Source organism: Pipra filicauda, unplaced genomic scaffold (assembly GCF_003945595.2).
Source record: "Pipra filicauda isolate LSUMZ 115617 unplaced genomic scaffold, ASM394559v2 scaffold238_size1193820_pilon, whole genome shotgun sequence".
Lineage (NCBI taxonomy): Eukaryota > Metazoa > Chordata > Aves > Passeriformes > Pipridae > Pipra > Pipra filicauda.
Window position 1 is genome coordinate 63,225 of NW_024104352.1, and position 12,092 is coordinate 75,316.

General features: G+C 51.4%; 1 protein-coding gene across 3 annotated transcripts; it reads right to left on the reverse strand.

Moving 5' to 3' along the window:
* Positions 1–968: 968 nt before the first annotated feature.
* On the reverse strand, positions 969–9,210 carry RHCG (Rh family C glycoprotein). Of its 3 annotated transcripts, none has more exons than XM_027746206.2 (10): positions 8,917–9,210; positions 5,591–5,777; positions 4,962–5,112; positions 4,071–4,218; positions 3,512–3,678; positions 2,697–2,834; positions 2,210–2,346; positions 1,579–1,703; positions 1,296–1,369; positions 969–1,195 (listed from the first exon to the last, which is right to left on the reverse strand). In XM_027746206.2, the coding sequence occupies exons 1-10, from the start codon at positions 9,125–9,127 to the stop codon at positions 1,130–1,132; spliced, it is 1,404 nt and encodes a 467-aa protein (XP_027602007.1). In that variant the 5' UTR covers positions 9,128–9,210; the 3' UTR covers positions 969–1,129. The 3 variants fall into 3 exon arrangements, with proteins under 3 accessions (XP_027602007.1, XP_039237652.1, XP_039237651.1); XM_039381718.1 differs by lacking the exon at positions 8,917–9,210 and adding an exon at positions 6,518–6,526; XM_039381717.1 differs by lacking the exon at positions 969–1,195 and having other exon boundaries at positions 1,300–1,369; positions 2,713–2,834; positions 8,917–9,121.
* Positions 9,211–12,092: the final 2,882 nt, after the last annotated feature.

Below are 12,092 nucleotides of genomic sequence, written 5' to 3' on the forward strand. Positions count from 1 at the left end.
TTAATTAACATGCTGCTGCTGGCAGCCGCTGACAAATTCCAGAAACATGTTGTAAAGGGTTTTTGTCTTTACCCAGCATGGAAAATGAGGGTGTCATATCCCAAGGGGATGTGAATAGCTACTTTTGACTCCCCCCCTCAGGTGTGAGAATTACAGCTAGATGTGGTGAAGAGACCTATCAGCCCTCCTACCTCCTTTTCCCCCCTCCTCGCTCTTTTCCTTTCCTGCTCCTCACATTAAATCACCCAGGAAAACATGCAGATTTTAGGCCTAATTTTCATTCCTGTTTCCTCCAACTCTGGCTGAAGCCTGATAGTCCAGTTAAGAGGGACACCATGCTCTGGCTTTGGACTCTTGCAGTTATATACGTATGGCATAGCACCAATAAGTGGAAGGAGCTGTCTGATGACACAGGAAGAAATGGGTGAAGCCAAAAAGAGGGAAAGAGTCTTGCCATCCTGCGCTGTATGCACAAACAAGGTTCCCAAGGAGCTGACGGAGGCCTCAGTAGAGCAGGTCAAGGGAAGGTGATGGTAGAGATATTTAGGAGTGTAGATAGACTCACACCTGCCTTCACCCACACCGTGGATGGCTAGATGAGCACAGGGACAGCTGCTGCACCCCAGCACCCCCTCCCCAAAAAGCACCAGCCTGACCTGTGTTTCCCACAGGGGCTCAGCCCCTGCCATGAACTCCTCCAGGATCACTATCTTAAGGTGCCAGGTCCTAACCCTGGCATCTCCCCAGCCTGCACTATCTAATATATCATGTAACTAATACTCCCAGCCTGTATTGCCATCGTTCATGCCTCCACTTTGGCTCCCAGGTGTCAGGAGTGTGCCAGCGCCCCCTCTTTGCTCCCGGCAGCCCAGAGCTCTCCCGGCAGCTGCCCTGTGCCGCTGGTGGAAGAGAGGGGGTCTGAGCGACATCCCATCCCGCTCCGCCGCTGGCACACGGGAGCACAGGCCTGGAAAGAAGAACACGTCTTTATTTTATCCACAACAGCGCGCTACAAAAGCAGGAGAGTAGGGCAGAGCCCTCGTCGTCACGGGGAGTAAACGAGCCTTCGGCCCCGGAGCGGAGCCCGCGGTCCTGCGGCGGGGAAGGAGCGGGGCGGGGCGGGGGCGGCTCAGGGCGACGTGGGTTTGTCGGGGTTGTGCATGTGGTACACGTCGCTCTCCTCGTCCTCCGGCACCTGCGGCGCGGCAGAGCCCCCTGAGCCCCCCGGGCCGGGCCGCGGGCCGACAGCGCCATCTCGTGCCCCCCGCCCCGCTCCCACCCCGGACCCCCCTCACCTCCCAGTAAACCTCGTCCTCGAAGCAGTTCTCGGCGGCGGCGTCCCCCCAGATGGGCAGCTTCAGGATGCCCCCTGGAAGGAGGCGGGCAGGGCGGTGGGCAGGGGGCCGTGATGCCGGGGGGATGCAGGCGGGATTCGTATGGTCCACCCAAGGGGGCAAACGCAGCCCTGGCACGGTGCTCGGTGCCGTCCCCCGCCCCGGGCGCATCCAGCCATGGGCAGGAGCACGTGGATGCCTCCGTTTTAGCCGCAGGCGGGCACAACTCTCCCCTTTGGCTTACCCACAATGGCCCCCCCGACAAACGCCATCAGCAGAGACACCACAATCCCGGCCGCCTGGAACCCTCCTTGGACACTGGGTGTCCTCGTCTGGTACACGCCAGTGAAGTCAAACGCCTTGATGAACCTGCCGAGGGCAGAAACGGCGAGGATTGCTCCTGGCAGGAGATGTGTTGCTCTGCTCCCTCGGGGACTCCTCCCTAGCCCCATCCCTCCCCTGCAACGGACCAGGACAGTGTTGCAATGACCAAAACACTGCTCATTTCCTTCTACTCTGGCCCATGGCAAAGCTTTACCTAGGAGGACCACAAAATATAAACATGCCCTTTGTGTTTCAGACCTTCAGCCGTACCTGACCCTCCAAAACAATACAGGGGGGAGGGAGGAACACTTCCCTACCCGCTGTGGCCCAGAATAATGCCAAGCAGCAAGACTGTGGCTCACTTTTTGAGGCTACGAGAAGAGGCAAGAGATGAGGCTTTTACACTTCAGTAAGTCCAAGACACTTATTGCACCTCATGTTTTTTTAGGGGCAACTGAACAATTAGAAAAGACTTTTAAATGCTCCTTGCTCCCAGCCCAAGGAGCCTCAGGTAAAATGTATTCTCAGAGAAGATTTTCAAGCTGTCTTACCCTTCCTTTCCATATACATCCTCTGTAGCTGCAGCTGCTGTGATGGCCCCCACAATGCCACCAATAAGGCCTGGCATGGCGTGGAGGTTGTGGATGCCACATGTGTCCTGAATGTGCAACCTAGACTCCAAAAAAGGCTGAGGGAGAGGGAAGTAGAGAGAGATCAGGGAGATGAACATGGCCCTGGAAAGGATTAGTTCCTTCCACAGAGGATAAGCAGAGAAGGAAGACTGACATTGTGTCCCATTAAAGTGCTAAGGGCTTGTAGACAAAGATGTGAGCCAAGATCAAGATGAAATAATAAAATTTCCTCCAAACACTCTCCTCTTGGGAGTCTGCATCTTCCTGAGCATTTTGGGGCAGTAAATAGAGTCAGAAGTGCATCTCATAAGGGATTCTGGGAAGCAGGAATCCTCAAATGGAAGTGAATCCATTTCTGGTCTCCTCAGCCAGACCAGGGCTGCAAGACCCCTCGAGCAGCACTCACCGTGAAGTAGACATACCCCACTGTGGACACGATGCCAGAGATGGACCCAACAATGAGGGAGCCGTATGGAGTCAGCATCATCTCCGCGCTGGTGCCCACGGCCACGCCGCCCGCCAGCGTGGCGTTCTGGATGTGAACCTGCAGGAGTAACCGCCCTGTCTTGGCATCTCAGGGAGACTGTAATTGCTCAGGCATGGTGCAAATGGCAAAGCAGAAGAATCAGCTCTGAAAGTGTCTCCAGAGTAAATATCAGGGCCCATTTTCCTGCTTGGTCGTGAAAAAACAGGAGAAGAGCAGGCAGTTTCTGTCTGTAGCACAGGTGCACATAGACTCCCACTCCCTGTACCACACACGTTCTTTGCATCCACAGATCTGGGTGGGGAGTTGCGATGAGATGGAAATTGTCTCACCCGTGTGTCACGCAAGCTCTGCTGTCACAAAGACATGTCACCCACACACCTAACGCGCACAAGTCAGCCCCCCGATTGCTCACGAGCTGCTGCACAGGCCCTGCTTGCTGGAGAGTGCTGCCAAACACGGCTCTGCAACGCACCCAGCTCTGGGCAAAGCAAGTCCAGTTCCTGCTGTGACTTGGGTCCACTGCAATGCAGGGCATCACCCCACACCTCAAGCACTGCAAGACACATTTCCCCCTTTTTTATTCAACATAATCTCAGTTTATGCCCGGATGCTGGTTTCACCATTATGCCCTGAAACCCTGCATCTGTTCTGCAAAGGACAAGTGCCAATCGTTTCCTAGACTCTCAATCAGCCTCATTACAAGTCCATTGCAGGGCTCTCTGCTCCCAGCTTACCATGTCAAGCTTGCCCTTCTTCTGCAGCATGCTGGAGAAGGCCATGGTGGTGAGGACACAGGCAGCCAGTGAGCAGTATGTGTTAATGGCCGAGCGGTGCTGAGCATCCCCGTGCTCAGAAATGGCTGAGTTAAAACTGGGCCAGTACATCCATAGGTACAGGGTACCTGGTGGGATGGGGAGGATGGGACAAGGAAGAGAATAGGAAAAGTGAGAATACAGGGACTGGAAAAAAAAATCCTCTAAACATCTTTCTGCACACGGTGAAATCAAATCCTACAGTCCTGCTGCCCCGGAGCTGCACCCCACGTGATGCAACCAGCATCAAGAAGGGCTGCCACAGAGAAGGAAAATGCATCCTTGTTTTCCCAAGCACTGTCTCAGCCCATCCACTGATGAAGGGAGCTGAGTAACTCTGAAAGGTGAAAGACCTCTGGGATACAGAGCTCCTCAGCTCCATATCCTGGTTTCATTTTTTCCCAGGGACACAGGAGGAACCAGCTGTCTGCAGCTGAGTGCTCCACATGTAGCAGTGTCCTTGAGACGAGGGCTGACTCACCGATCATAGCAAAGAGGTCGGAGTGGTACACGGAGCCCTGCTTGTCCTTACTCTGCTCCAGGTTGGGTCTGTACAGGATACGTGTCACTGTGAGGCCAAAGTAAGCTCCGAAGGTGTGAATGGTCATGGAGCCACCTGCGTCCTTTACCTGCAGCCATGGGGAAACAGAGGTTTGCTTCTGTCATGGCCACTCATTCTGGAGCTGAGGCCCGATTTGCATTGTGACCGACTTGTTTGCCCATTCAACATTTCTGCCTGCACACAGTCATATGGAGAGGTGGACAAAACTGCTCTGGTCCCGCTCTCTGTTCCGCTCACTTGATCCTGTGCACAAGCTTCTGCTTGGAAGGCATTGAGGCAGAGGGGAGTTTCTGACCTGTCCCAGTGGCAAGAAGGTTGCAGAGATAGCCAGATTGGCTCCCAGGTGCAGTCTTGTGAGAGCCTGCTTGCTTCTGGCCCTCCAAGCCCTCTTTCAGAGGGCAGGAACCCTGCCTCTGTCAGCAGACATCTCGTCCTCTTTGTCACTTGATTTCCTTCTGCAATACCCATACTCCAGCAGGGAAAACAGACAAGATGGAAAGCTCAGGCACAAAGAGAGTGACTGGTCATTTGTGCTAAGACTCCTTGTCTGCTTTGGGAGCTGTGACAGAGGGACCCAGTGCTCCTGAATTGCCAGGATGGTGTTTAAAATCCCAGAAGATCTCCCTTTTCGGGGAAGTAACACCCGCTGACCCTTTCCTTCATAATCTGCCTAATTTTTCTGCTTGAATTCTTGCATTTTAAATGCTTTTGAAGGAACTATAGCTTGGTGGAGCCATAGCAAGGGGAGACAATTTGGAGAGATGCAGAAAGGGAGGAACAAAACCAAGAGGGTACTACCTAAAGCCTTACATGGAGCAGGTTGAGGAGGATGTACTCATTCACTGAAAAGAGTGTGACTTGAAACAAAGTCATGACGAGGAGTTGTATGGGGCTGGTTTTGCCCAGGATGGCCCCAAAGGCAATGCACACAGAGCCCACGCAGAAATCAGCATTGATCAGGCTGGAAAAGGGAAAGGAAAATTGTGGTTTGATAAGGAAATACTCCTCTTAACTCACCCTCACTCATCCCCAGCTCTAGAGATCCCACCCAAAGGCAAGCAGGTGATTAGGAGACATCCCTGGGTTTTTCCCATTGGCTTTCCTCCCATTCTTACATACTGACCAGGAAATATGCTTTCCCCCAGATTATTTAGATAATGTGGATTATACATGTTCTCAGCACTGGCATCCACAGTGCTTGTCTTGGGACTAAGAGGGGATGCTCCTCTCATGTTTTCCTTTGAGCAGTACCACCATAATGGCAGGTACCTTTTGGACCAAAAGGTGGAAGGCAAATGGAGATACGTGCAGAGAAGAGGGCAGTTTAGAGACTGATTTGATATAACTGAGGGACAGGTGTTGGCAGCTGCTTGGCTCCCATTCCAGCTCTTCCACTGGCCAGTCAAGAGGTGGCATCCCAGAGCCCATCTCCTCCTTACTTCTCCACTCCAATGAGGATCTTTCCATTCTTGAAAGAGTGGAACCATCCTTGCATCAGGAGAGCCCACTGGATCCCAAAGGCAGCAAGGAGGAAATTGAAACCCACAGCTCCGAATCCATAACGCTTGAGGAACGTCATGAGAAAGCCAAAGCCCACAAAGATCATCACATGGACATCCTGGAAAGCTGAGGAGAGGGAAGGGACTGTCAGTTCTGCAAGAAGAGCAGGGCTGCAAGTGCCACTTGCATTTGGTGTTGAAAAGAAACCAACTGCATCACGGGCAGTAGGGAACTCAAGTGACAATGTGTGTTTGTCTCATGTCCCTCTGTTCTAAGCCTGAAAATGGCTCAGCTTTCAGAAACTGGCTTTTGGTTAAAAAGGCTCAGTCTTGTAAGTAAATGCTTATTAAAAGCTGTGTGCAAGAGAAGACCAGAGGCTAATGGAGTGTACAGAAGAAAACATATTTCTACTCAGATTGTTTCTCCCCTTCTATAAAAGACTTGGAAAATGTCATATGAAATGAACAGTGAAGTTTTGTTAAAACACATGAATGATCATTTTGGGTAGGTCTGTCCGATGCAGGGTCCTGTTAATGGCCCAGAGCAAGGAGAGCACAAGAACAAGGAAAGTTTACAAGTGCATTTTTAAATGCTGCTGAAATCAGTGCCAAAATACCCTTGAGACCAGAAATCCACCTTGTGAGATTTATAGTGCTTAAACCAGAGAGACCCAGTTCTTCCCACTAATGTTCAGACCTGCTCAGTCGAGCCCCTCAGATGCCCTTCCCCGGGGGAAGCCAGACCTGTGTAAGCCTCTTGAAAGACCTTCTTGGTGCAGTAAATCTGCTGTACTTCTTAATGCTGTACATTTCTATCAGATAAGCATCACTTTGCAATTAAGTGAGCTGAAATGCTTGCATACTTACCATGCAAGCTCTCTCACTGCAGGCCACTGTGCCTGTGAATAAACAGGAGACCCAAGGCTGGGATCCCCCACTGGGATCTGTAGAACAGATGAACACACCATTTATGGAGCTACACCAGCAAGCTCTACGTTTTGCGGTGCACAAACCATTATAACAAGCAATGTCTGTGCACCTCAGAGAGGGCATAAGCTCAGGGCAAAAAAAATTCAGTGATGGCAAATACACTCTACCTCCAATCCACTCTATCCCAAACCCACTCTACCCCAGAGTTCAGACAGGCTTAAGCCATGTAGTGCCATGTTAATCTGCTTGTTTTTTAAAATGCCTCCCATGCCCATGAAATCACTCATAAAAAAGGAAGGAGACAAGATCTGCAGCTGGAACTGTTCAGCAGAGGTCACTTCAAACGTACTTTTCCACATGTCCTAAGAACCAGCCTTTCTTACTCTGGTTTTACCATACAGTCCCACAGACTTTCCCTCTGCAGCTGTATTTATTCTCCCTCTCTCTCTTCTCCAGTGTGAGCAGCACAATACAAAGCTGGAATTATCTGCTGCCATTTGTATTATATATTCGTTCTTTCATCCTAAAAGCAGAAATACACAGGTCAGAGTTAAAGCTGCAGACTGTGTACCCTCCAAAAACACAGAGGACTCCACTGTGTGTTAGACCCTGTACAAACCCAGGAGGAAGAGTAGGCCTTTCTTCAAACTGCACCCAGTCCAAAACCCTTTTCTAACCCTTGTCTTTGTTTTCCCTTGTGAAGAATAACATTGACATCACTAAGAGGCAGCCCAGGCACTGCCATGCCCTAAAGGTTTTGTGAGCCTCCTTTTGTGGGAGGACGATTGCCATAACTATCGAACAGAAGTGTTTGGGCTTTGGGAATGTTACCCGGACAAGGAATCTCATTTCTTTTCCCCTAGAGAGCAGATGAGTCACCCATCAGGGAATATCCATGTGTGATTCAAAATGAGAAGGAATTGTCACACTGACTGGACCTGGATTCCCTCTGCCTGCCTTCCCAACCATCTCTGTCTCAAAGGACGTGTCAGGTTGTTACTCCTATCCCTCTGCCACTGCAGACAGGTCCTGGGGACAGCAGCAGGCACAGATATGTTGATACAAATGATCCTCAGGTGTTCAACCACCACACTCTCTTCTGAGCAGTGCTGGATGGACACAGGGATCAAAATTCCAGGGCTTGGCCGCCTTGTTGTGTTTGCCCATCTTTGCAGAAAGAGACTATTTCTGATTAGATAAGGGATAAAAAACAGCTCTGCTTTTGGGCACGTGAACCCTTCCTCGGGTCTGAAACAGAAACTTAATTCAAAGCTAAACTGAGCAGTTGCCCATAGACTGATTTAGTTGAGTGAATCTACTCAGCCATTTGAGGGGGATTATTTGGCACTGTGGAGCAGGAGTGGGATATGAGGACAGAAGAAATGTCATGTTCTTAGTTCCTACAAGCTCTTCCTTGGACTCCTGACGTCCTCGCAGCACATCAGTGACAAGAGCAGCTCTCAGGCACTGCTGCTGCTTCATGCCAACCTGTGTGGGGCTAGTCCCAAGGGCAGATCTCCAGGGAGAGCTCAGGGCAGCCACAGCCATACACTAACTCGGAGGCTGGCTGAGCAGTGGGTTACTGTAAGCAAATCCTTCTCTGAACTAGCTAATCCTCAGCAGCCACAGGTTGCTATAGCTTCTTTGATTTAGCAGGTGTTTTTAATGGAAATGTTCTAAATAGATGCATGACTCAGGCCTGTTGCTTCCTTGGAAACAATTGCCTACAGAAGCAGCCTGTTCTGAAAGGCTCACAGAGATGACCAGCCCTGTAGATCAAAGCCACCCAAAGGCACTTCCCAGCCAGAAGGGCTTTAACCACCTGAATAATCCCTGTGGCACTACCGTGCAGTGACCCAAGAGCCCTGGGAACCTGGTAACTTAGGAAGACTCTGGCATTGAAATGCCAGTCGCTAAAGGGTAATTCGCTAGTGAGGGGGAGGACGTAGGAAGGGGAGGAAGATGTCACAGGATCTCGACAGCCATTCCTCTGTATGCACAGAAAGGCTTGCTCTGATCCAGAGCTGAGGGAGGGGGCAGCAAGCTGAAACTTGCAGGGTGCTGGGAACACGTCAGCCCTATTCCTGGAAAAAAGACGTCATGGTACCCTGCTGACAGAGCCCCAAGAGTGCCTGGAGGGCCACGAGGTTTTTCTCTTGCTCTTTGGTGCACCCCAAACCAACCACAAGGCAAGAGCCCAACTTTCTAGCAATAGGTGGAGAGATTGCCTCTGACAGGCTCTGCCGTAGGACAGAATAGGATGGATGTGATGGGTTGGGATGGGATGGATGGGTGGGGACTAGCCAGCAGCAGGACTACACTTCCAGAATACTCACATGGGTATCGGAAGTAGAAATCATTCTCCATGTCACTGGTCAGGTTCAGCTCTCGCTTCTCTTCCTCCCAGTGTGCATCAGCTTCGGGGCCGAAGCGCACAAAGACCCCAAAGAGGACAATCATGGCCACCTCCCAGAGGAGGCAGACGAGCGGGAGCCGCCAGCGCATGTACGTGTTCTTCACCATGCCCTGGTGCCTCGGCCTGTCCATCCACAGGGATCTGCAGGGGCCCAGCAGCGAGCCTGTGTCCCTTGTGCCTGGGCACTGCCAGGGACATATATAAGTCGGAGAGGGCGAGGTGGGGCCCAGGGAGGTGTCTGCGGCAGGATCACATTTCAGAGCACTGGAGCCTCAGCAGGCTTGTTCCTCTAACCCACCTTCCTCCCCGGGAGGAGGGACAGGAAAAGGAACCCTTCCCCCAGGCTGCTCTGAGCACCTCTGAGCCCTGCCTGCACAGGGACAAGTAGAAGATGTGGAGGCCAGTGAGAGTGGGAAGTGGAGCCTGGGCGTCCAGCCCCCTGCTCTGCCCAGTCCCACACCCCGATCCCTGCTGTCCTGAGCACCCTCCCTCCCTGCACTGGGTGGTCCCCTCACCATCCTCCTGGCTCTGCACCCTTCCCCAGCTGCAACTGAGGTGAAGGCAGAGTGCCTTTTGCTTCAGCTCTCAGCTTTTGGAAAAGCAGACCGTGGTGCAGCCATAGGAGAAAGAGGAGATATATGACTCTAACCAAGATCCTGCATGCACGCAGAGACATGCAATGGCCCAAGGCTGCCATACAGCTATAAGGATGTTCAAGTGACACATGTTCCTTTATTTCCCAAATTACCCAGTGCATCTTCCTGGCAAGACAAACTGTGCTGGGGCTGCATGAAGCAGGGCATTACTGTGAGATGGTGCTGTGGATGGGACTGGAGACCAAAACGTTCCCTCCTCTGGTATGGGGCATCCTTTAATTAACAAACACAAACAAAAAACTCCTTTTTTCCTACTGTTTTGAACTATGTGCTCTTTCCTCAAAGAGCTAGGCAAGTCCTTCAAACAGATCACAGCTCCTTCCTCTGCCTACAGATCCCTGGGATGCCTGTCAGTCTTCAAGAGATAAAAGACTGCAGCCCAGGCAAGCTGCCCAAATTTGCTGATGGCATCTAATTGTGGCCCGCAGGCTGAGCAAGCAGCACTGATTTCGGTGTTGATTAGGCAATAATTTGAGTTTATTATTTTTTCTTGTTTGCTTTCTTCTCAAAATGACAGATGGCAGAAAAATGCTGTGGATGGTCTTGAAGTGACTGACGGCCACACAAAACCATTCTCCAGTCTCATTTGAACCCCGTGCAGGCAGCAGAGACAGCGCTGTGAAGGAGAGAGAAGCCCATCTGCCTGGCCCTTACCCTGCATGAGCAGAGCTTCGTGTGACTGGGGTCACTTGGTGGGGACACCTAAAGCAATTGGATGTTGCTGTTGTCTGGAGGACGAGCACTCTCTCAAGCGATGCTGCTCAGGGTATGTTTTTGAGTCTCCCATTAAACATGGTTTCTGCGGGGCAGTCTCAGCTGTACACACCAGGAAACAAAAGACTTCCATCTAGAAAGAAGCTGAAATCCCTAAACAATACTTGAGCTCTAATTGCTGGAAGCACTGTTGACAGTTGCATGTTCTCCTGCCAACTACGTGGTAGGACCAGTATTCTGCCCTGCCCTAAAGCAGCTCCTAGACACCTTGAGAAATGCAGCAGAGGGTTAAAACCCAAGGGTTTTAAACTTGCTAAGGTACTGTAGCCACCAGCAGTTATGCTTTGTGACTACTCTTCAGCAAAACTAACTGCAGAGCTTTTCTAATCCATGGTCTCACTGAAATGGCAGTGTCTCCAGAAAAGCAGCTTGCAAAGCCCTTGCACAGCCCCAGGAGGCAGCAAGTCTATCCCATCTGCTGTCCCCAGCCCCTCTCCCCATGTCTGAAAGCCCAGGACAAAGCTAATGGCTTTTCTGCTGGCCTGATAGTCTCACCTTGCTGCACTGCCTGGCACTGCCGCTCCTTATCGGCCCCCAGATCAGCACTTTGTCACTGCAGTCCCATCAGGGCTGGCATGCTCCACTGGCTGCCCATGCCAGGAAAGCCCATTAAAGGACCAGCTACTCTCCAGGCTCCTTTGCAGGGCCAGGATAACACTGGAAAGGTTGACAGGGCCATGCCAGCACAAGTGCCTGCAGCAATGCAGGCAGAGTGCCTCCAGTGATGGGTTAGACCACCATTGCATCCACCCTACAAGGTACCTAACTGCATGGTAGGACACATGGGGCAGCTTTCATCATGCCCCAGTCACCAATATCCAAGTGGTTAAAAGTCCTGTTGGAAACTCCAGGCTGGTGTGAACCAGAGCAGTGTTTGCTGGAGACAACGCTCACCTGCTCCACCATGGAATTTGGCACATCATGTCCAGCACCCATAAGAGCTGGAAGCTTTCCCCAAAAAAACACTGAAATGAAATGACGTTGGGGGAAAAGGTACGTTTGTCTTTCTATTGAAGAGACATGGGACTGGATCTGGCAGTGGTCAGGCAGTTGCCTTGGGTGAAGGTTGTACAGTGCTGGTCCCAGCTGGGTCTCTCCCACTTTCTAACTTTAATGAGCACTAAAAATATTTGAAAGATGTAGAGACAAAATCTAAATTACACTGAACCCCCTCCCTCTTGCCTGGAGGCCTTGGGGCAGCTTCCCCCTGGAGAGGAAGGAATGGGGGCTCCTTGGGTCACTGTGAACTGTCCTGGCAGATCTTATCCCAGCCAACGCTGGGCCAAGGCACTGTGCTGGCTCTGAGAGGTGACCTTAAAGCTGTAGACCCCAGGGGTCTGGAAGTGCCCAGGGGAAAGCAGCCCTTTTTTCAGCCCCCACGTATCCCTTGGAGAGAAATGCTGGAAGCAGGACAAAATAAAGCAAGACTTTTTTAAGTTAAAAAAAATCCTATCTGGATCAAAGTGTCAACCAAATGTGGGCCCAGCTTACGAACGATTTTTCTTGTGCCTTCTCCCTCCTCCCAAGATACCACATTTATCAGCAAGTAAATGATTGTCCAGAAAGAACCCAAGGACTGTTTGAGAGAGGCCAGTGTCCTTGGGCAGCAGGCAGAGAGGGCGAATGTCTCTGTGAGCACTTCAAGCACTATGCAAGAAGCAGAGGT